The sequence below is a fragment of the Carettochelys insculpta genome, chromosome 27, assembly GCF_033958435.1.
Source record: "Carettochelys insculpta isolate YL-2023 chromosome 27, ASM3395843v1, whole genome shotgun sequence".
Classification (NCBI taxonomy): Eukaryota; Metazoa; Chordata; order Testudines; family Carettochelyidae; genus Carettochelys; species Carettochelys insculpta.
Genome location: NC_134163.1, coordinates 5901740 through 5922712, shown reverse-complemented (window position 1 = coordinate 5922712; position 20973 = coordinate 5901740). Strand labels below are relative to the sequence as shown.

The window sequence follows — 20973 nt, the reverse complement described above, 5'->3', positions numbered from 1 at the left end:
TGAAGGGAGACTTTGGTGGCAGAAAGTCTCAGCTTCAGACTCATTGGGAATTTGTAAGAGTGGGGTCTCATAGTGGGGTCTCACAGGTGGCAGCCTTATGCGTTTACCCTAAAATGGGTTCTCCCCTCTCCACCAATTCCGCATCCTGGGAAGTACTGAAACAATTTGGGGCTTTCATTTTTCTGCAAGACACATGGATTTCCCATGTGTCCCATGGCATACTGCTTGGCTTGCACCACACACGCGCTCCCACACATGCACACACTTAGTCTGAAGGGTAATTAGGTCTTCTTGGGTGCCCATAGAGAAGAGGTGATGCTTTTTTTACCCACAACTAACCATTCAACAATGATAATTGACTATTTGACAATGGTGGATCACTTGAACCCCAGAGCTCTGACTTTAAAATCTTGCACCGTGGCTGCTTGAGCTGGCTGATGAAGATCCATTATTACAGCTGCAGTTGTGGTTCAGGTGCTTTACCCAGCTCTGGGCCTGGCTATGAACATCTCACTCTTTCCCCTCCCCCAGTCCATCTAGACTGGCCACTCTCAACACAGGAACAGCACCTGGTACATGGGGACCCAGACCTGACAGGGGCCTCAAGGTGCTGCTATAGTACAAGTGATAAATAACTAATGAGGAATAGTCCATTCCCATGTTTGCAGGACTTCTGCTGTCTCTTTTGCTCTTTACTCTGATCGGCGTGCCCTGCTGCAGTTCTGACGTCAGACACGTTGATATCCCTGTCAGACCCTGATCCCATCGCCCGTCAGCAGCTCTGAATAAATTTGCAATCTTAGCCATAATGGAGCCAGCCTGTCCATTATCTGCCACTTATCTCTGCAGGGTTGGGCTGCTTTGCACAAAGTGAATTGACCAAGGGGGAAATTCAGGGCCAGGAACTTTGAGCCTGATCCAAGGTACGATGAAGCCAATAGACTTCCAATAGCCATCCTTTTTGTAAATTGTTTTATCAACACATTTTACAAAGGAGGTAGGTATCATGATCCCCATTTTACAGGAAGGGAAGCTGAGGCATGGGGGCAGGGGCATGACTGGCCCATAATTACCCAGCCAAAGAGCTGAAAAGCTGGGTGAGAACAGAACACAGCTCTCCAGGGCTTTATCTGTTAGGCCACGTAGTTTTATGGGCTCTTCCGTAGGCTGTCTATGTGGCTCAGTAGTGTGGGTGGCAGGAGGGTGGGAGGTGTGAAGGGAAGCATGAAGATTAGGAACAGAGGAGGCTTGTCCTTTAAATATATCTCTGGAGATCAATTACTGTGATTGCCGCTGATAAGCTGAACAGCCAGAAGCCACGTTCTCCTGGGATTGGAGGCCCCACAGTAGGTGGCAGAGAAACACCCTTCCTGCCATGGGCAAAATAGCCACTTCCAGCCAGAAGAACTGGGAGGAGAAAGGACGGTTAATGTTTCCTACATGGAAAGTGAATAATACTTTCCTCCCCCGGGGACAGAGGTACTAGATACTGCCCCCAATGGTGTTTGGTAGGGAGATGGTGCCAATGGTGATGTCTCTCTATTTATCCCATCTGCTAATCAATTAATACATGGTACAAGTCTCATACAGAGGCTGGCCAGCCTCTGTTCCATCATTGGCTGTGTCTACAATAGAGGGTTTTGTCGACGAAACCCCGGGAGCATCCAGATTCCCAAGGCGTTCTGTTGACAGTGAAGTGACAGAATGCAGCACTATTGTCAACAGTCTTATCCCTCTCCCATGAGGAATAAGGCCTCTCTCAACAGAGATCTGTTGACAGAAAACAGGTCTGGATGCTCAAAGGGGCCTTCCAGGACACCGGGCCGCCCTGCCTGCTGTTCTTCCGATTAGTCGTTCTGTCAGAAGAGCCACCAGGCAGTCCAGCCACTCCTGTCAACAAAGAAGATCGCTCTTGTGATGCACTTGGTAATTTGGCTGTGATCTGTCAACAGAAGTTTTGTCAAAAGATATTGTCCAACAAAAACTTCTGTTGACAGATTGGTATAAGGCAGACAGAGCCATTGTGAGGTGGTTGTGTGGCTCAGGTACTAGACTGTAAGCTAAGAGTTCTAGCTTCAATTCCTGGCTCTGCTAGAGACACTCTGTGTCACTCCCAGGAAACACTTAATTGTGCCATGCCTCAGTTTCCCCAAATACAGCTAATACTTCCCATGAGGCTAAATTCATGCTGAGGACAGACTGGGTGTGACGCATAAATTAGATCTGGTTTGGATAAAACATTTTTTTTTCTGAAAAAATACCAACCTGCCAAAACTTAAACTCCCTGGAGAAAGAGTCAGTTTTGACAAATTTTACAATTTGAAACCATTTTGAAATTTAGAAAAATGTCTGAGTTTTTGGTATGTCCTATTATGACTACCCTGAAACAAAAACAAAAAAAAATTGCAGTTTTCTGGATCAAAGTAATTTTATGTTTCTAAAGGTAAGCTACAGTTTTTATTCTAAAAAATTATTTTAGAATGGTCAAAATAAAATCACGATGCATCAAAATGATTGATTTGAACTAGAAATACTTCAGGTTTTTATTTTTTTTATTTATTTTTCAAAATTTCTAATTTCTGTCACAATTAGGGAAAGGAAGAATTACCAAAATCTCAAAAATATTCTTAGGATGGGGAAAACCTGTTATATCTTCATAGATGAGCCCTTTCTAACAATACTGTATGCGTTCCTTTGGTCAATTGCTGTCTTCTCTTTTCTTGCACAATCTGTTTCTGCTTCTGCTGTTTCTCATTTCTGACCCCTCTATTATAAAGCTATTTTAAGGTGATCAGATTAGATTAGTACATAGGGCAGTTGGGATAAATTTCCCATCTCTGCCACCGTCTGGCTTCATGACTTTGGACAAGTCACTTCAGTTCTTACTCTTTGTCCTTCTTGTTTATTTAGACTGTAAGCTCGTTAGGGGTTTGTATGTCCTGTGCCTGGTGCAATGAGACCTTGATCTTGGCTAAGGCCTCTGCAAACACAATCACGGCATAAATAGCAGACCCTGATTGAAAAAAATCACCCTGTTTTATTTTTGATGGAGCTTCAACACTTTGAAACTCAGAAATAATCAGCTAGATCTAGTAAATATTAATGGGGGTCTAGGAATTTGCTAATATCCCTTTAAATAATACAGGACCCCTTGTTCCTGTGCAACTCACCATGTGTCCTTCTGGGCCTTCTCACCAGCCCCCTGAGCCCTATGAGAAAACAGCTCAGCTCAGCAGACTGGCCCTTCCTCCGCCTAGTCCATTCTGTCACCTCTTCTGCCGCACATGGTGACTGACCATAAACAACATGTCTAATATCTGTCACAGGGTGTTCTCTCCTCTTGTCCCCCGTAAGTTGAGCTCATGGGTGGCCACCTGGGAGAGAGTCAGGTGCCACGCAGGTGATTAGCAGAGCACCCACAGCCAGCAGCTCATGTTCTATTGTCCTGTCTATGGTCATGCACAGGTGCAGATGCTTTGCTGCACATAACAAAATTTATTCTGCACATGGATGGAAAAACTAGAGAGAACCCTGGTTTGCAAGGGGGTGTTTTGGTTCAGATTTTATATTAATAAATATATTTGTGAGGGTAGATGGCTGTATGCACACAGGTTGCAATATGTGCAATATGGAAAATGTGGTTTGAACCAAGATTGGAATTTTCTGGATCACTGTAGGGACTTGTTTGCATACTTGGCTTAATCTAATTCTTGGCTCCCCCCCTTATGCCCCTCTCCTCTCTGATTTGCTCACCTTGATCATTTTTTTTTCTGATTTGTCCACCTTGATTACTGTTTTTGGTTCTCCGTGCCTTAAATATTGAGTCTGTTCTGGTATCGCTATGGTCTGGAGAAGTAGGTCTGTCCCACAGAAGCTCACCTACTAAATTATTTACTTAGTCTTTAAAGTGCTACTTGACTGCTTTTTCGTTTAGGCTGCAATATATTTATGTTAGAGCAGGCAAGACCAAACAAACCTCTGGCCTGTGGGTAGAAGGTGGTGCTGTCTGTGATGATCCTTAGTTCCTGGGGCAGTTCATTGCACAATCTTAGGCCTTCCCCAAGGAAGCTTCATCTGCTGGTCCTTCCTCCTTGTCTCATGCCCTTATCCACCTCTCAGCTGACTACTTTATTGGGTGTTTCAAAAACAGCAAGGACCAAAAGCCTTCCTTGGAGCCAGCTCCATAGTGCTGCACAGCCATATCAGCTCTCCTGAGACCTAACGCTGGAGTATCTCAGTGGGGCAAAACTAAATGGGTATTGACCAGCAAACTGCCACCAGGCTACACAAAAAGAGCTGATCTTGGCAAAAATCCTCCCTGTAGCAGAAGATGGATGCCCTCCCACACCCTTATTCCTGTGTCCTATGGGATTACAGTAAATGTAATTAGGATCTGTCAAACTCTCACATGGAACTCACAAGGAAAACACAAGCAAGGAAGACCTTGGACAGCTGAGATTGAAGGACAACAACTGGGGTACTCCTGGAGTCAGCTGGAAGTTTTGTGCGGAGACAGAGCTGAGTGGAGGAGACTTGCAGATGACACATGTTGGACTCAGAGTACAAGGATTTAAGTTAAGTAAACACAACAGGAAGTCCTGTGGCACCTAATAGACTAACATATTTTGGAGCATGAGCTTTCATGGGCAAAGACCTATTCTCCTGCAGATCTTTCCCACAAAGCTTATGCTCCAAAACATCTGTTAGTCTATAAGGTGCCACAGGACTTCTTGTTGCTTTTGCAGATACAGACTAACACGGCTCCCCCTCTGCTTAAGTTAAGTAAGTCAGTCAGGATCAGGCCCCGTTAGGCCAAACACTGCCCAGACACAGAGTATGAGACAATCAGTTGTTCTAAGTGCTACCAACCAAGCAGAATTTGACAATCCCAGCAGCAGTCCAGGGAGCTGCCTGCATGTTTGCACAGTCAGGGTGTAGGATCTGGACTCAGGCAGAAGAGAGAGCAACACATGACCCTGTGGCTGAGTTGGGCAGCTGCCATCTTCAGCAGTGCCTGGATAATACCACATAAAAATAACAGAACTCAACCCAAAGCCTCAGTCTCTTTCTGAGGCCACTGCTTTCCACTCTGAAACCCACCGATGCTCCTGCTTTGCTGTTGGAACTGAGCAAAACAATAACAGATTGGATTTGTTTTCAAGAGGAAAATCCAATATTCTGTCTGCACTTCCAGCCTCTTTGGCTTGGATTCTAAGGTTATCCTGAAGAAATCTGCCTCTCCCTGCCCATCCACCTCTCTTTTCATGAGAACTGGGGGCAGGGGGAGGGGACCGTTCTGTTAAGCCTCGTAATTTTTCATACAAGAAAGCAATTTCTTTGTTGACCCTCGCTTAAAGCTGTGCTCCCAGAGATCCCCTGACCCTACCAAGGCTGCCTTGGAACTCCTCCACAGCACTGCTTAGTCACCAGCAATGGGGTTTTAATAAATGTATTTTCAAATTAGTTCTGGGCCTTTCAAGACTTATCAGTTAAATGAGCGTTTTCAAATTGATTCAAAGGTCACTGGGAGAGTTTTCTCTTCTCTGTTATCTCTCCCTTAAGGTTTCAGTGGCAATCGGTGAACGAAAATAAAATAAAATAGCAGCCCCACAACCACCTACATCCAAACAACCAGGAAAAAGCAGCACCCGAAAGTGACACAGAAATAACCCCAACTCCATCCACTTTAACACAATCGGAATTTTAAGCTACTTTTCTGCCACCTTTGAGGTGCCTGCTCCCTTTGTAAGACACTGCTCAAGCTGTAACTGGAACGGCTGCTTCTAGGAAACGTCATGAACGTTTTGGGTGGAATGTTGGGGTTTTCAGATTAATAACAAAAAACGGAAAAACAACAAAGATTCGCGGGAAACAGGCAATTCTGAAAACAGCCTTAAATTGAAACCAAACCCCTGGCAATGGGGGGGGAGCTTAAAATCAGATTATTTTTAGAGGGACTGGGGTAATTTCCTTGCAGAGAGAAAAAAAAAGATTTAATATTTAACTCACGGTGGCTTTATTGGACTCCTGTGATTATTAGCAAACAGAAAATTCTCTGGCACTTTGAAACTAACAAGATAAAATGTTCAGAAAAAAAGAACAAACACGGAGGGCAAAATCGCTCTAAGGCTCTAATTTAGGGTGTGTTTATTTGTAGGGAAATTAAAAACAACCCCTAATCTGAAATTAATCAAAGGGCGGAGTAAATAAAGAGGTTTCTCTTTGAATTATTTATAATAAATCGTGAATTATGGTTCAACATGTCGTCGGGTCTGGGAGTTATGGTTCCATATGGAGGAAAAGGAGAAAAATCAGGATTTTGTTTTTCCCAGACCAGAATTAGAGCGAAATAAATCCACCTGTATATATGCGTATTTATGTTTGAGAGTCTTTTAAAAAACACACCGAGTGTTGGTTGTTATTATTTCGTTGTGGAAATCAACCAGCAAGGCTGCAACGGCAGTGGGTGGCTTAAAGGGACAGGAAAAGTCCGAGCTGCTATTTTATTTTTCAGATCGGCGGTTCTCAGTCGTAGGGTTTATTCCGGCATTTTGTTCTGGTCAGTGTCGCCAGCGGTGGAACACGGAGTAGATCTTTTCAATGGCTGCACGTGTTACAGCGAAGCAACGGGGTTCCGGGGGGTTATTCAAATCCACCTTTCCAAATCTTTCCTTCCCTTGTTCTTCTTGAGTCGGAGAAACATTTCACATCGCCAGCCCGTCGCTTTGCTCCACCGCAGCCAAATTCAATCGTCTAGAAAACCAGGGAAAAATCCGCCATCCAGCCTGGACTGGGTTTGGGGGTTACCGGCGGCGCCTAAAATATTTACCTCTCAGTTGCCGCGTCATCTAATGAAGAAAAAGTCTGGGAGACTTTTTTTTTAAGCGAATTTCGATCACAAATTCAGCCGCTGGGCAAATGGACACAAAGGACTATGGGTTCTACCGCGCCATGACACGCTTGTGCGTGTTCCGTGTGCAGCCTGAGCCTGGGAAATACTCATTAGAGCAACAAGGAGTCCTGTGGCACCTCAAAGACCAGCAAGTGCATTTGGGTCTAAGCTTTGCATGGCTGGAATCCGCGGGTCTATGCCCAGATACATTTGTTACTCTTTAAAGTGCCACGTGACTCCTTGTTTTTGCTGAAACACACTAACACGCTCCCCCCTGAACGATATGAATTATTTCAGTAATCATTGCATGATATCGGGCCATAATACTCATGCATGGATCGTATTTTGCACGTTTGCATTATACAGTCGTTATCCCATAAATATCTATAAAGAACAATAATAAATGTCTGGGGCTATAGACGTATTAAGATAGAAAAAATTGTGTGTATATGTATAGTGCGCATATTTATGTGTATTTATAGTGTGCATATCTATACACTTTTAAATATCTGTATATATATTGCAAAAACGTGTTACTCAAAAACTTGTGTATTTATAGTGTGCATAAGTATGTATTATAGTGTGCATATGTATACCTTTGTAGTGTGCATATAGATACATACACACTCTTAAATATTTGTATATATAGTGCAAAACCAAAAAGGCAGCCCAGCAGCACTTTAAAGACTAACAAAATTTAAAGTCTAACAAAATTATTTTGTTAGCCTTCAAAGTGCTACTGGACTGCGTTTTTGTTTTGATAGAATATAGACGAACACGGCTACCTCTCTGTTACTATGCAAAAACTTGTGTGTGTATTTATAGTGTGCATATATATGTGTATTTATAGTGTGCACATATATATACAATCTTAAATATTTGTATATATATTGCAAAAACTTGTGTTTGTAGCGTGCATACATATGTATTTATATTGTGCATATATGTCTATTTACAGTGTGCATACATCTATACACTTTTAAATATTTGTATATATATTGCAAAAACTTGCGTTACTCCAAAACCCGCGTGTGTGTTTGTATGTGAGCAGGCGCATACTTTATTTTTCCAGATCTGAAGAAGTGGGTCTGCCTCACAAAAGCTCATCTCCTAATACATTCTGTTACCACCTAATACATTCTGTTGTTAGTCTTTGAATTGCCGCGGGAGGGCTGGTTTGCTTTGTGAGACACAGACTCACAGGGCTACCCCACTGTGGCCAATCACACCTACTTCAAAATATTTTGCTCTATATTGCAAAGTATTTTAACTTGTTTAAAACATCTGGCAGCTCCAGAGGGAAGCTGCTCGGGCCCTACGCACAGCGTCTCAAATTCAAATGTCCCTTACACCTATATACAATACTGAGAGCTTAAAGGATGTTGCAAAGCAAACTCCTGTGTTGGGGGTGGGGGAGCCAGCGGAGGTTCCATAACCTCGAGGAAGGTGGTTGGAGACTCATTCCGGTCCGCGATGCAAACCCGTTTCTCCCCGATTCCAACACGCGCCCCTCCCCCGCCAGCTCTGCGCTTGGCAGCTCCATGGCCTTCATGGTGAGATCTCCCACCCGAGAGGGAGCGGAGCACAGAGAAGACGCCGACCCTAGAGCGGGGCGCGGGGCGGGGCGTGCTGGGCCGCTGGCTGCAATCGACTCCGAGCGCTCCGGAGTAGCCGCGTTTACACGGCGATCGGAGTAGTTGCTTATTAAATTGTGAAGCGTGGCGCTGGGTCGTGAGTGAGCCTGGGCCGGGTCAGTGGGGCTGGCTGGGTGTTTGGCAACCTCCGACTCAGGCTGGTTAGCCGAGTTTCAAGGGGTGTGTGGTGGGACCCCTGACCGAGCCCGGGTCTCTCAGCTGGCCCAAGCCCCCGGGGGTTCCTTGCTCTGCCAGCTGGTGGGGCCGATAGAATAGGGCTTGGAGATCGACGCCCTTTAGGACGCCCCAGCGTCAATTAAAAGCCAAGTTCCAAATGTGTACCGGGCCCTGGGCGTTCGCGCAACGCCCACACACACCCGTGAGCAGCCACGGCCGCGTGCAATGGCACGCGCATCTCACCCTCGCACACCTGCTTCTCCCGTCCCGTGCAAACGCCCCGCCCCGCCTCACACGCCCCGGTGCTGAGAGCGGGGCGCGGCTGGGCACGCTGAAGCGGAGCTGGTGGAAGGCTTGCGGCGGGGAAGGGGGGTCCCAGAGCCTGGCACGTTTGGGACTGAGGAGCCTGATCTGGGGGCTGTGTGGAGCTGGCGGCGGTGTGTGTGTGCACACAACACACACAGGGAGTGTGCGAGCGGGCGCCCACACCCCTCTTACCTGTACTGGGGTTCCCAAGGAACAGCCAATTTCCGGCCGTGTGTGTGTGTGTGTGTGTGTGTGTGTGTGTGTTCGCCTGTGTGTGTGTGGTGTTGAAACTCACCCCCCTGCAGCCAAACTGCTGCGGCAAACCCCTTTCGAAAAGGCGGGTGTTATGTCGTGTTATACAGACCCCTTGAGCTCGGTCGCTAGAAATTCCCGCTGAGCTGAGCTGAGCTGAGCTGCAGCAAACCCCGCTCGGCGGTGAAGGTCTGTGCATATTCTGCGTCCGTCTGTCCGTCTGTCTGCCTCCCCCCGCAACGCTTACGCCTCCCATGCTGGGCCAAGTACGGCCGCTGATAAACGCCACCTTCTCCGCCAGGCCGCCCGGGCGCTTCCCCGAGCTGTGCATAGTTAATAGAAACGCGCCTGCTGCGCGCTGTACCTGTGCTGAAGAAATACGTCCACATGCAGCAAATCAGTGCCGCTCCCAAGGGTGTAAAACACACTCAGGGCGGCGGAAGAGACGTGCGCGTGCGTGTCTGGACACGGTTAATGAATAGCTCGGTGGCTGGTTTAACACGTATGCAACTAGCGCTGACATCCTTTGCGGAGTGTAGGGGGCGGCCCCTCTTTGTCTGTTTCAGCAAAAGCCCCCCGGGGTCCCAGGGCAGTTTCCACCCGCCCGAGAAGTCGGAGGTTTAAGGTGCCCCTGGACGCCTCGTGGTTTCCATGTGCGGGAGGGGCGGATGTCCCCGCGGTCCGGAGCTTTCACAGATGCCCGCACCGTGCAGCCCAACCACAGGCCTCTGTGCAAGGCCAAGTGCTGCGTGTGAACAGCTCCGGGCGTTTTATGGCCACTCCCACCCGAGCTCTGCACGTCTCCCATCCCCACTCGCCTGCCACTGCGCGGCTCCCCGCGGTTCGGGGCCAGGCGTTTGCAATGGGTCGCACTGAATGTTTGCGGGGGTTGTCCAGTATCGGGCCGAGTCACAGGAAAAGGCCAACAGCCGGTCGGCGCCGGCTCTTCTCAGCGCCGAGCTGCGGACCAAGCGCTGCAGCAGCCGGTTCCGGTGTCGGTCCCGCCGGTGCATCTCCTAGGAGCAGGAGAGCGGGAGTCCGCGCGTCGCTTCGAGCGCGGGACGAACCCACACGGGGCTGACGCGGTGGCTGGGAAGCGGCGGGGAGACAACTGGGTTGTGGGCGAGTTTTCTCTTCCCGGCCCTGTGAGTGCACCGCGAGCCGGGAAGGACCCGGCGCTTTTCTGAGGAGCCCCTGATGGGTGCGAGAGCCAGGCAGGTTTGCAGCTTGGGCCAAGGACTCCCGGCCCCGCCTGCCCCCACACTACCGCAGAGGGGCAAAGCCAACCCTCGATAGGACCCAGCTCGGCCCCTGGCCATCCAGCCGGCTCCCCGAAAGCACACCCGAGGGCTGGGCGGCGGCAGTGCCGGAGCCGGGGACTCCCGGGTTTAAATGTGGCCTTCCAGCCAAATGCAAACCCAGGAGTGTCCGCGCCGAGCTCCCGCATGTCCGCACCCGTGCGTAGGTGTGCGCACAGACACACCCGCGGGGGCACACGCGCGCGCCCTCCTGGCCACGCGCAATTCGAAGCAATCCAGGAAACGCTCCGGCCGCGGGTGGCGAGGGAGCGCGTGTTGCGCTTCGCTGTAAACCTGTAGAGCCGAATCCCTCCGGCTGGTTTACGGGGTTTTCTTTCCGCCGCTCCCAGGCGGATCCCTCGTCCTGCTGTTTGGTGCCCAGGTTTCCCTTTCGTTCCCCGCTGGCTCACAAGCCAGACCACCGCAGCGCGCCTCTGGAGAGCCTCGGGGGAGCGGGGGGCGTGCCCGGAGGCAGAGCTCTGCGGGGCACAGGAGATGCGGGATGCGCGGTGCCTGGAGGTTCGGTGCTCCGGGGGCTGCAGGGGAAGAAGGCCGCCGCGGAGGCGATCTCTGGCGGGGTGTAACCCGGGGGGCACTGAGCCAGCTGCGGGGTAGGGGAATTGCCGTCGCGCTGCCTTAGCACCCCCCCCGCGCGGCAAATCCCTGAGCGAGCCCCAGGCTGGGTCCCTCCAGTTCCCCCGCCCGCGCCGCGCACCTCGGGCTCGCTGCGTCCCAACCAGCCAGGCGCGTCAGGGCTGAAGCAGGGAGGAGAGAAGCCGCCGGAGGAAGGCGCAGCCGGGCTGGGGAATCGATCCGCTCGGGTCCTGCCAGCTCCGGAGCCGAACGCGCGACGCTCCGGCCCGGGCTGCCAGCGGCCCCCGTCTCCTCGGAGCGCGCTGTGAGCAGCGCCCGCTGCTTTAGCACCTCTCGGGGCCGCCGGGGAGCGGGAGGGAGGGAAATTGGATTCGGGGCTTTGCAAAACGCCGGGGCGTTGAGCCAGTTAAGTGCGGGCCGTGAGCAGCTGGCACCAAAAGCGGCAGAGCGGGGCCCCTTCCCCCCACGCAGACTCGGGGTTCTGGTTTCCTACTCCACGCTCCGGAGCGAGTGCAGGAGTCTGGCCGTCTGCACGGCGCTGCACAGGACCCGGGCAGGCTGGGCGCGCGCGGCAGGCGGGCAGATATGACAAGAGCGAGAAGGCCCCGGGCGCCTTAGAGAGTAACGCGTTCACTAGCTCGGGAGCTCGCGTGGGTAAAGCCTAACACACCTGTGGCTCTCTCAGGTACCGGGAGCCTTCGAGCTGTGTGTGAAGCCACAGGCCGGCACCCCCCCCCCCCCCCCGCCCGAACAGCTGGCCACGGGGGTGAGGAGGTGGTGGCTGGACAGATCGCGGCACTGCCGTGCGTGCGGACAGAGGGACCCAGGAATGGCGGGGGGAAAAGGCTTCTTCGGAAAGGTTAAATGCGCAGCACCAGGCCCCGCTGCCAGGTCCAGCCTCGCCGCTCCCTGCACCGGCGCTGGGCTCTGCAGCCGAGGCTATTGCAGCGCTTTCCGCCGGCGGAGGGGAGGCGCCCGGCCTGGAAATGCAGCCGCTGCAAAGAGCGGGGGGACAGGAGAGGAGCGGCGGGGGTGGCCCAGCGGCGCTGCGCCCCGGGCTGGAAACGCTCTCCCTTGGGCGCGGGGCTTGCAGTTGGGTTCCCCGGATCTAAGGGCGGTTCCCAGGGCCCCGTCTTGGCCCCCAACCAGTGGTGAGCAAAGCGGGGGCCGCGCCCCCGGGGCCGCAGCAGGACGGGGCCTGCTAGTAGCAGGGGTGAGAAGTGGGGCTCGCCCCCTGCGAACCTCTGAGGGGGAAAGACGCTCCCGGTTCAGCCTTCGCTGCGCCCCTTTAGCTCCGGCGATCAGCGGCTCCTGCCTCAAGCTCCAGAGGGGCCAAGTTCTGGTGACCCCGGGGCCGTCAGAGCAGCAGCCCCGGGCTAGTCGCCGGGTGTCAGTGCTGGGGGAGGGGAGCCGAGGGGCGCCACCCACACACGCCCCTGGGCTGCCGAAAAGACCTACCCCGTGGCGAGCCGGGCAGCCGCGGAGCCAGAGGCTGGTCTGCGGCTCAGAGGGGGCCGCGCCGTGCCAGGGGCTGGCCTGGCCTCCGGCTGGCCTGCCCAGCCAGCTGCGGCCCGGAGGGCGGGAGCAGGTGCCCCCGGGCAGCGTGAGGGGATTCAGCCAGACCGCAGGTGGGGGCAGCGTGCGCTCCCTCTCCGCCTGGGGCCGCTGCGACACCCCGGCCCTGGGCCCGATCTTCGCCCCCCACGTCCCCGGCTCCTTTCCGCCTCCGCGCTGGGCACTGGTCTCTGCGCGCGGTCCCGGCAGCCCTGGGAAGCCCGAGGGGCTGGGGATCGGGGTCACCGCAGCGCTGATGGCCGGGCCGGGCCGGGCCCCGCGTCGGGGGCCCCAGATGCGCTCGCCGGGGGAGGGCTGAGCCGGGGCCTGGTAGCCCCGCGGCGAGTTCGCCCTTTAGGGTCTGGGGCAAAGAGGTTAAAAGAGCTGGGGGGCGGGGCCCTGCTGGGGGCGCAGGTCCCTGCCAGCGCCCCGGGCTAAGTGCGCGTCTCTCCAGCTGCTGCCTCCTGGGGCGCGACTTCCGCCCGCCCAGGGGAGACCCCAGCCCGGGGACTGTTGCTCCTGGTCTCGCTCCGGCACCTGGTGCTCCCCAAAACCGGCCGGCTCCGGCGCGGAGGGACACGGAGAGTGCGCTGCGTACCAAGTAATCCCTGGAGTAACCTGGGCTCTCCCGTACCCGCGTGGCGCACGGACCCCCGTGACCTCCCAGTTTCCGCAGCGGGCGGGAGGGGGCTGTTAATTGCGGGGGGGCGGGGTTAGGGGTTCGCTGGAGCCGGGTTTCGGCTTGTTTGAGATATGACTTGGAGCCAGAGCGCGGCACACGCGGTTTAAAACCCACTCAACAAACCGACACGCGTGTGGTGCGCGGGCCCTGCGAGGGGGCGGCCTGGAGCTCACAGGCGGTTTCCTCCCCCCAGCTGCCAGGCGGCACAGCTCACAATCAGCGCGCACGCGCGTGCACAGACGCAGGGCACACGCACGTGCGCACCCTGCCCCGCGTGGCGGCTTCCCTGGGTCGGGGGGGCGGCCTGGGGGGAGGCTCACAAAACAGACACGGGGGAGAAAACTCCCGCGCGGCTCTGCCTCCTTCCCTGTCGCGGCCGCGGCGGGTCTGTTTGGGAGGAGCGGGTCGCTCGTGCCTGCACTACCCGGGCGTGTGCCACTGTGCCCGGCCGCTCTTGGATGTGCACACACACGCTTGTGTCTCCTGGGGCGCCCCCGGGCAGCGCTGTGTCAGGCGGCGGTACCCACAGGGCGCCCGTGCGCAGAGCGCACGCACCTACCCGGGCTATGGAGGGTCCCAGCCCCACCCGTCTCCAGCAGCGCGGGCTGAGCCGGGGCCAGGCAAGGAAGTGCGGAGCGGGTGGGGGTGGTAGCGGTGCAGCCGGGGGAAGGTTCCCACGCCAGGGGCGGACTAGGGAGGGTGGGCGCTGGGCAGCCGGGGAAGGCTCTCTCCGGCCAAGAGAAGCAGAGAGCTGCTTCCCAGCCGCTGTCAATGGGACCCCCGCACCCGTAGTGGGGACACACACACGGGACATACACACACGGGACACACACACACACACACACACACACACACGGGACATACACACACAGGACATACACACACACACACGGGACACACACACACACACGGGACACACACACACAGGACATACACACACACGGGACACACACACACACGGGACATACACACACACGGGACATACACACACACGGGACACACGGGACTCACACACACGGGACACACACACACACACCCCTCTCTTCTGCCTGGGAGCGCGACCTGCGCCGGCGGCGGAGCTGGAACAGAAGAGCGGCGCCCCAGCGGGAGCCGCCCGGCCGCTGGCGCTGAGAGGCGGCTGGGCCCGGGAAGGCTCTGGAGCGGCCCGGCGGGAAGTGGGAGGCGGCAATGGCCGGCTACGTGGGCAGCGCGGTTACCCGCCTGCTGCGGGCTCGAACGCCGCCGCTGGCTGGGGGCACCGGGCCGCCACCGCGGCCGCCGGAGGTCTGGGGCTGCGAGGTGGGAAAGGCTCCCGGGAGGGGGCTGCTAAAGGGGCAGGCTCCGAGCGCAGCCGGGCTCTGGTGGCGGACTCCCAGGGCCTGCTTCTCGCTCGCCTTTCATTTGCCTTCCTGCGGTACTTACAGCCGCTAAATCACCTCTTCTTCGCTGTCCCCCTCTCCCCAGTGCACGTACCCAGAGCCAGCTACCGCCCCGCGGCCAGCCCTCGGCAGCTGCCCCCTTACAGCCGCGTACAGCGCCGAGCGCCAGTTCCCACCCCTCTGGGCCTCCCTGTCATCTCCAGTACACAGGCCTCTGTGCCTTCCCCTGTCGCCACCAAAACACACTCTCTGCCTGGGGCACCACCAGCTCACAGCCCTCTGCCCCTCCCTGCGTCAGCGCCAGCACCCAACGCCCCTCTACCTCCGCACTCCCCGCCCCCATCTTCCTCCCCTAGGTCTGCCCCGCTTGGCTTTGCTGGGGGGCGGGTCTCTCCCTTCAGCCCCAAGTGGCGAGATCGGCGCGTTGAACCCAGGCTGGGTCCCACCCTGCCCCCATTCTGGCTCACCCCAACAGCCGGCTGGCCCGTGGGGCAGAGGACCGGCCAGAAATAGCTCCAGGGCCAGGTTCTGCCGGCTGGAAGGGACCCTCGCGGCTCCCGCCTCGGAGCTGCTGGACTCTTCGATCCCCTCTGGTTTGCCCAGGCCCAGCCCGGTACAACGGCTGCTGTTTTGTACTTTGGCTCCGCTATTGATTTGCTGTGCGTTGCTGCGCACGGTCCTCAGCCGCGTATGGCTCCATGTCACAGCGCCCCCACCCGCCCCCCATCCAGCTGTGCTCTGGAGCGGCGCTTTAAACAGGATTTGAAGACGGTTCCCAAAAGGCAATGGACGGGGGTGCCTGTGATGGACTAGGGATAGCAATTCCACCGCATCGATCGCAGGAGTCCTCCGCTACCCCCGGCCCAATTCCGCGCGGCGCGTAATTGCGCTTGGGAAGGGCGCATGGGGTAACGCCTGCCAAGCGCACCCAGAAGATAAGCGGCTCGGCGACGCGGGGATCAAAGCCGGGAGCAACACAGGCCGCTGCAGCGGAGCCGCAGGAAAACAACCAGCGACACAACAGCCTGGCGTTCCCTGCGTCCCCTCGGCGCACGTGGGCACCTAACACGGACACCGGTCTGGAGTCACTCAAAGCGCCGACGGCCAACCCAGCCCACGCCACGCACACCAGGGCGGACCTGATCCGTCTCGCTTGGGTTTGGCGGATAGGATCTCGGGTTCGACCCAAGGCTAATCCAACCGGGCCCTCAGCACCACCCGCAGGAACTCGCTTTCATGCCCAATTCTCTTCCCCTTGCAGTCAGTCCCAGGCGGTCTGGAAATCAGATGCCCTTGGAAACGACTCCCTCCTCCTCTCAAGTACACAGCACTCTGCCTGTATCCCGGCTGCTCTTTGCGGGGTGCAGAAATATTACTTGGGGCTTTTCTCACCTTTCATGAGCCACCTCGAAATTCCTTCCCCAGCCTGAATCCATCGGCAAAGTCTTACCCAGGATAGTCCGTCGGTCCCTTCCCTGACTAACAAATGTCATTGGAGCTACTGCCCTTTAACTCCGGATGGGGGGGTGGGGGGAGGGATGATCTCATATTTTCCAGAAACACCCAGAGAACTACGATGTTTCACTTTTTTGTTGCGAGCATGTGGCATTTTCCTGTTAACCTGGAAACAAAACAAAACCTTCTAGACAAAAGAATAATGATCCCCTTTCAGAGAAGTGCCCTGTATATTTACAAGGCAGGGCGCTTAATATGATGAAAAATGTTCGTTTTCATCAACCTTCATCTGAACATTTTATTTTAGATGTGTAACATAACTGATATTTAAATGATTTCTATACTGTGTATCATACCATATAGAACGATTAATTTAATAGAACTGTATTTTACATCAATACATCTATCGACATACATATCGATGTAGATATTGATATAGCGTGACTCGTATTTTAAAATGCCATGCAACTGCCTACATTTTATGCACTATAATACTGTTTTTATTAGCATAACTGTATTTTAATACATGGATCAGAGCACGCAATTAAATATGCCTCCAAATGAGTGAAAATCGCCCGTGGCAAATTACCTCCCAGTTTAGAAAAAAGTTTATAGAGAAATCCTAAATCTCATGTCTAACGGATGAGAAAACTCAAGACTCAGACGTTTATTTTTAAACATAACAATAAAGACTGAGCATGTTCCAAGAATATGGTGAGTTTATGTTTTTTTGAACCTTTTAGATAAAATACACCCCTCTCTTTCTCTCTCTCTCTGTCTCCCCCATATATACATATATGCACACATATAGAATACCCCTTGAATCTTTAAGCTTTGGAGGTTCCTCCCCCCCATTTTGGTAAATCAGAAATAAAATACCAACTGCTCAATTAGATTGAACAACGGGGGTACTTAAAAAGCCAATTGTGGCAGTGTTTAAATCTTTATTTACCAGAACCTTGTAAAGGCAGGAACCATTTGCATTCTATTAACTGCTTTTCAATAGGGCATCGACTGGAACTAAAGGATGCCACTATCTTGCCCTAATTAAAGAGCAACTGAATTACACTAAACACATATGAATACTACTATCCCCCCATAAATAACCCGGACGTCTTGCTATGTGCGAGGAGCGCTTCACGACACTCGCCCAGGCTGGGCGAAGATCTGCTTGGAGCTGAGATGCCCTGACACTAGATGGCCCACGGGTCATGCAGAACGCTTTAAAAATCACTCCGGCCACCCCCGGGAGCCCACCAGACGCAAACTAGCCGTGAGAAGAGCCCTGCTCTGGGTCAGACCCACGGTGCATCTCGCCCTCTCCTGTCTGGGGCAGTGGTCGCTGCCGGGTCTCCAGAGGGGACACACAGAACTGAGCAATGGCCAGTGATTTACCCCCGTCCAGTCCCACATTGTGACGGATCTAGAGTCCAAACCAGGGGCCTTCTTTGTCATCCCGGCTATGGAGCAATGCCTGTTCCCTCAGCAGCTAGGCAGGGCGGGGATAGGGGACGTCGGTAGAAACAACGCAGAGTGCACAGGAGCCGGGGGTGCAGGTGTGAACAGGGGGTCCCCAGGGCTGCAGCAGACAAGAGCATCTTACTGCAGCCTGTCCAGTGAGCGTCCCGACCCCCCGTGGGGAATGTTCTTCCCCCCAGTAGAAGGGAACGCGAACGCAGGCCGGGTGCAGGGCGGCTACCCCCGAGAGCTGTCTGGGGGCTCTGGATCGTGGGTCTGCACCTCGGAATGCAGCAGGAGGGTCGCTGTGCGTGTCCATGCGTGGGACTCGCCTGCACCGAGCGCCTAGGAGCCGAACGGACGCGATGCGGCTGCGTTGGGAAGGAGCTCGGGGTGCGCGGTCTCTCCGCCAGCCGGCCGAGCAGAGAGACCCTGTCTCGGGAGGGTTTGCGGTGCACCGAGGCGCACGTGTGCGCGCAGAGGAGCCAGGGACATTGTTCTCCACCCCCCGCCTCCTGCCTGCTCCATGGAGAAACATCTCCGGCCCAGGCGCATTTGACCGCGGCGAGCTGGAAGCAGAGGCCAGAATGTGCCCATAACACAGAATTCGCCCCGCGGTGGAGGCTCGTTTGCCCGCGGACCCCTCCCCCATGCATTTTCCGAGACAGGCCGATTCACCGCCGCCTTTGGGGCAGACAGCAGCAGTGCTCCGCGCTGGGGGTGGGAGAGGCGGGCAGGGGGAGACAGTCTCTACTTCTTTGCCCTAAATCTGAGCCCACAGCCCAGAACCTCCCCGAAGTTTACAGTTCGGGCGGTGGGGGGCGGGGGTGATAAGCGGCCCTGGAACGCAGCAGACAGTGTGTGCTGCCCCGCGGCCCTCCTCTCAAGCCTTTTCTCCCGGGTTAAGCGCGGCTGGGCTCGTTTTTCCTCCACTGGCCGGTCCTTTAAACTCAAGCGAGGGTCTGAGCAGGGTTCAGCGCCAGGCAGCTGCATTTCTCTGAGAGCAGAGACCCCTTTGCTTGCAAAAGCAATTCAGGCGCGTCAACTACATCCCAAATGCAAACGATTGCGCGGGCCATAGAGAATCGATCGGCGGTGCCATTTATAAAATGAAGGAGCTACCGTATTGATCCGTTGGGAACGGGGGAGGGGAGGGGAACAGCTGAGTTTTGACTCATTCAGCAGCAGGAAGAAGCAGGCCGCGGGGAGGGGGCCGTACGTACAGACCCTTTGGACCTGGCTGGGGTAGCTATTTACCGCTGGGTGTTTAGGGGGGAGAATCCAGCTCAGTATTAAGACCTCCCAAAAATCCTGAGAAGAGCATGTAGGTAGGTAGCTAATGAGCTGGGGAGAGAGCGGTGCAGCGGGTGGGTGGATGGATGAATGGATGTAGAGAGGGAGAGAGATTCTAAGGCTGGAACAAGTAACCTACAGCATTTACATCCCAGATCCTTTTGACCCACGAGCTTTATATTTCAGCCTGTCAGGAGCAAGCTGCTCGGTGGAGATTTCGATGAGGGAAACCGACGAGGCTCAGGCTGAATATGATTTCCCTTTGCACGCCTTCGGGGAAAGACTTGAAACAGCCGGTAACACAGAGAGGAAGGGGAGGTCTGGAGGGGCACAGAGCAGTTAAAGGAGAGCACACTGGGTGTGTGCGTGCGTGCGTGCCTGAGTGTGCGTGTGCGAGTCAGAGTGTGAGTGTGCGCGTGCTCCTTCCCAGACCGGCAGCCTGTCCGCGAGCGGCACTCTCTGGATTCCGCAGCGAGGTGTGTCACACCAATGCCGCGCGTGCAAAAGGCGTCTTTGCCCAGGCCGCCGGCGCGCGCCCTCCCAGGTCCCGCGGGGGCTCGGGGCGCTCGGCGCTGCTCCCCGCCCGGCCCCGCGCCTCTTCCGCCCCGGGGTCCCCCTACCTGCCAGCCTCAGCGCCGACATCCTCTGGAACTCCGGCTCCTGCAGCCACTTCCACATCCTGCGGAAGGTCTCCCGGCCGGACTTGAGCTTGCTCCAGGGCTTGGGGTTGCGCAGCAGGTCGGAGAGGGTGCCCTGCGAGCGGCACAAGATCCGCTGGGCGAAGATGGCCTGCGGGATGCTGTACCGCTTCAGCTCCGCCGTGATGCGCTGCGCCACCTCCTTGGTGTTGATCTCCTCCACCTGCCCGGAGCCGCCGGGCTGCGAGCCCGAGGCGGACGCCTGCCGCTCCCTCTCGCCCAGCAGCGAGCCGCCGGGCTGGCCGTGCGGGTGGCCATGCGGGTGCATGCCGTTGAGCGGGGCCATCATGCCGGCACCCGGCGCTCCCAGCCCGCGGGCCAGGTGCTCCTCGCTGCGGGAGAGCATGGCGGCGTGCGAGTCGAAGCCGCTGGGGGAGAGCATCTTCTCGCCGGCCAGGGGCCCCCCGGGGCCGTAGGGGGCCAGCGGCTGCTGCGCGCCGTGCAGGGCGCCCAGCCCGTTGGGCAGCGGGGAGAGCGGCTGGGCCATGGCCGGCATGTCCTTGGGGTAGTGGCCGTAGAGGTTGCCCATGGAGGAGAGGCTCCGCTCGTCCCGCATGAGGGTGAAGCTGCCGCTGACGTTGGCCGGCAGGCGCTGGTGCGGATGCGGGTGCGGGTGCGGGTGCGGGTGCGGGGGGTGGAACTTGTCCGAGACGGTGGAGATGGGGGGCAGGTGCTGCAGCGGGGTGAGCGTGGTGTAGGTGCTGCTCAGGCTCATGCCCGAGGGCGACTCGCAGGCCATGCTCATGGCCGGGTGCAGGGGCGCCGCCAGGCTGTGCTCGGCCCGGTAGTCCCCGGCGCCTTCCAGGATCGAGGCCATGCCGGAGACCATGGCCGGCCGGCCGTGCGAGACCAGGTTCCGGTGGGCGGCCGGCCGGCCGTGCGCAGGGCTCAGCAGCTCCCCGGCCTGCAGGCTGCCCAGGCTCTCCATTGTAAGCTCCATGCCGGCTCGCTCGGCCCCCCCGCCCGCGCTGCCCGCCTTAATCCCGAGCCGGGGCGGGAGCCATCGATCTGCCCCCGCTAGCCGTCACTCCGGCATGGCGCGGCCGCCCCGCCCGCCCCCGCCCGCTCGCCATGCACCGCCCGGCCGGGCTGGGTGCGCGCGGCTGGCCCGGGCTCGCTGCTGCCTCCGGGGTGCGGCCGGCCGGCCGGGCGCGCGGCGCTGTGCTGCTGGCGCGGGGGAAGCGGCGGAGCGCATTGACTCGCGGACCTGCAGCCAGCCTCAGTCTCACCGCCAGCGGGGCCTGACGTCAGCAGCTCCCGGCTCGCGCACGCCCCCCCACCCCCCGCCGGCCGCCCGGCTG

At 56.2% G+C, this 20973-nt stretch overlaps 1 protein-coding gene across 1 annotated transcript in view; it reads right to left on the bottom strand.

Annotated features, from left to right (window-relative positions):
* Window positions 1–20612, bottom strand: part of ONECUT3 (one cut homeobox 3) — a 94156-nt gene extending 73544 nt beyond the window's left edge. The window contains exon 1 of the mRNA XM_074978537.1: window positions 19595–20612. Within this exon, the coding sequence (XP_074834638.1) occupies window positions 19595–20612 (1018 nt within the window). The remainder of the gene's footprint in view (window positions 1–19594) is intronic.
* Window positions 20613–20973: the final 361 nt, after the last annotated feature.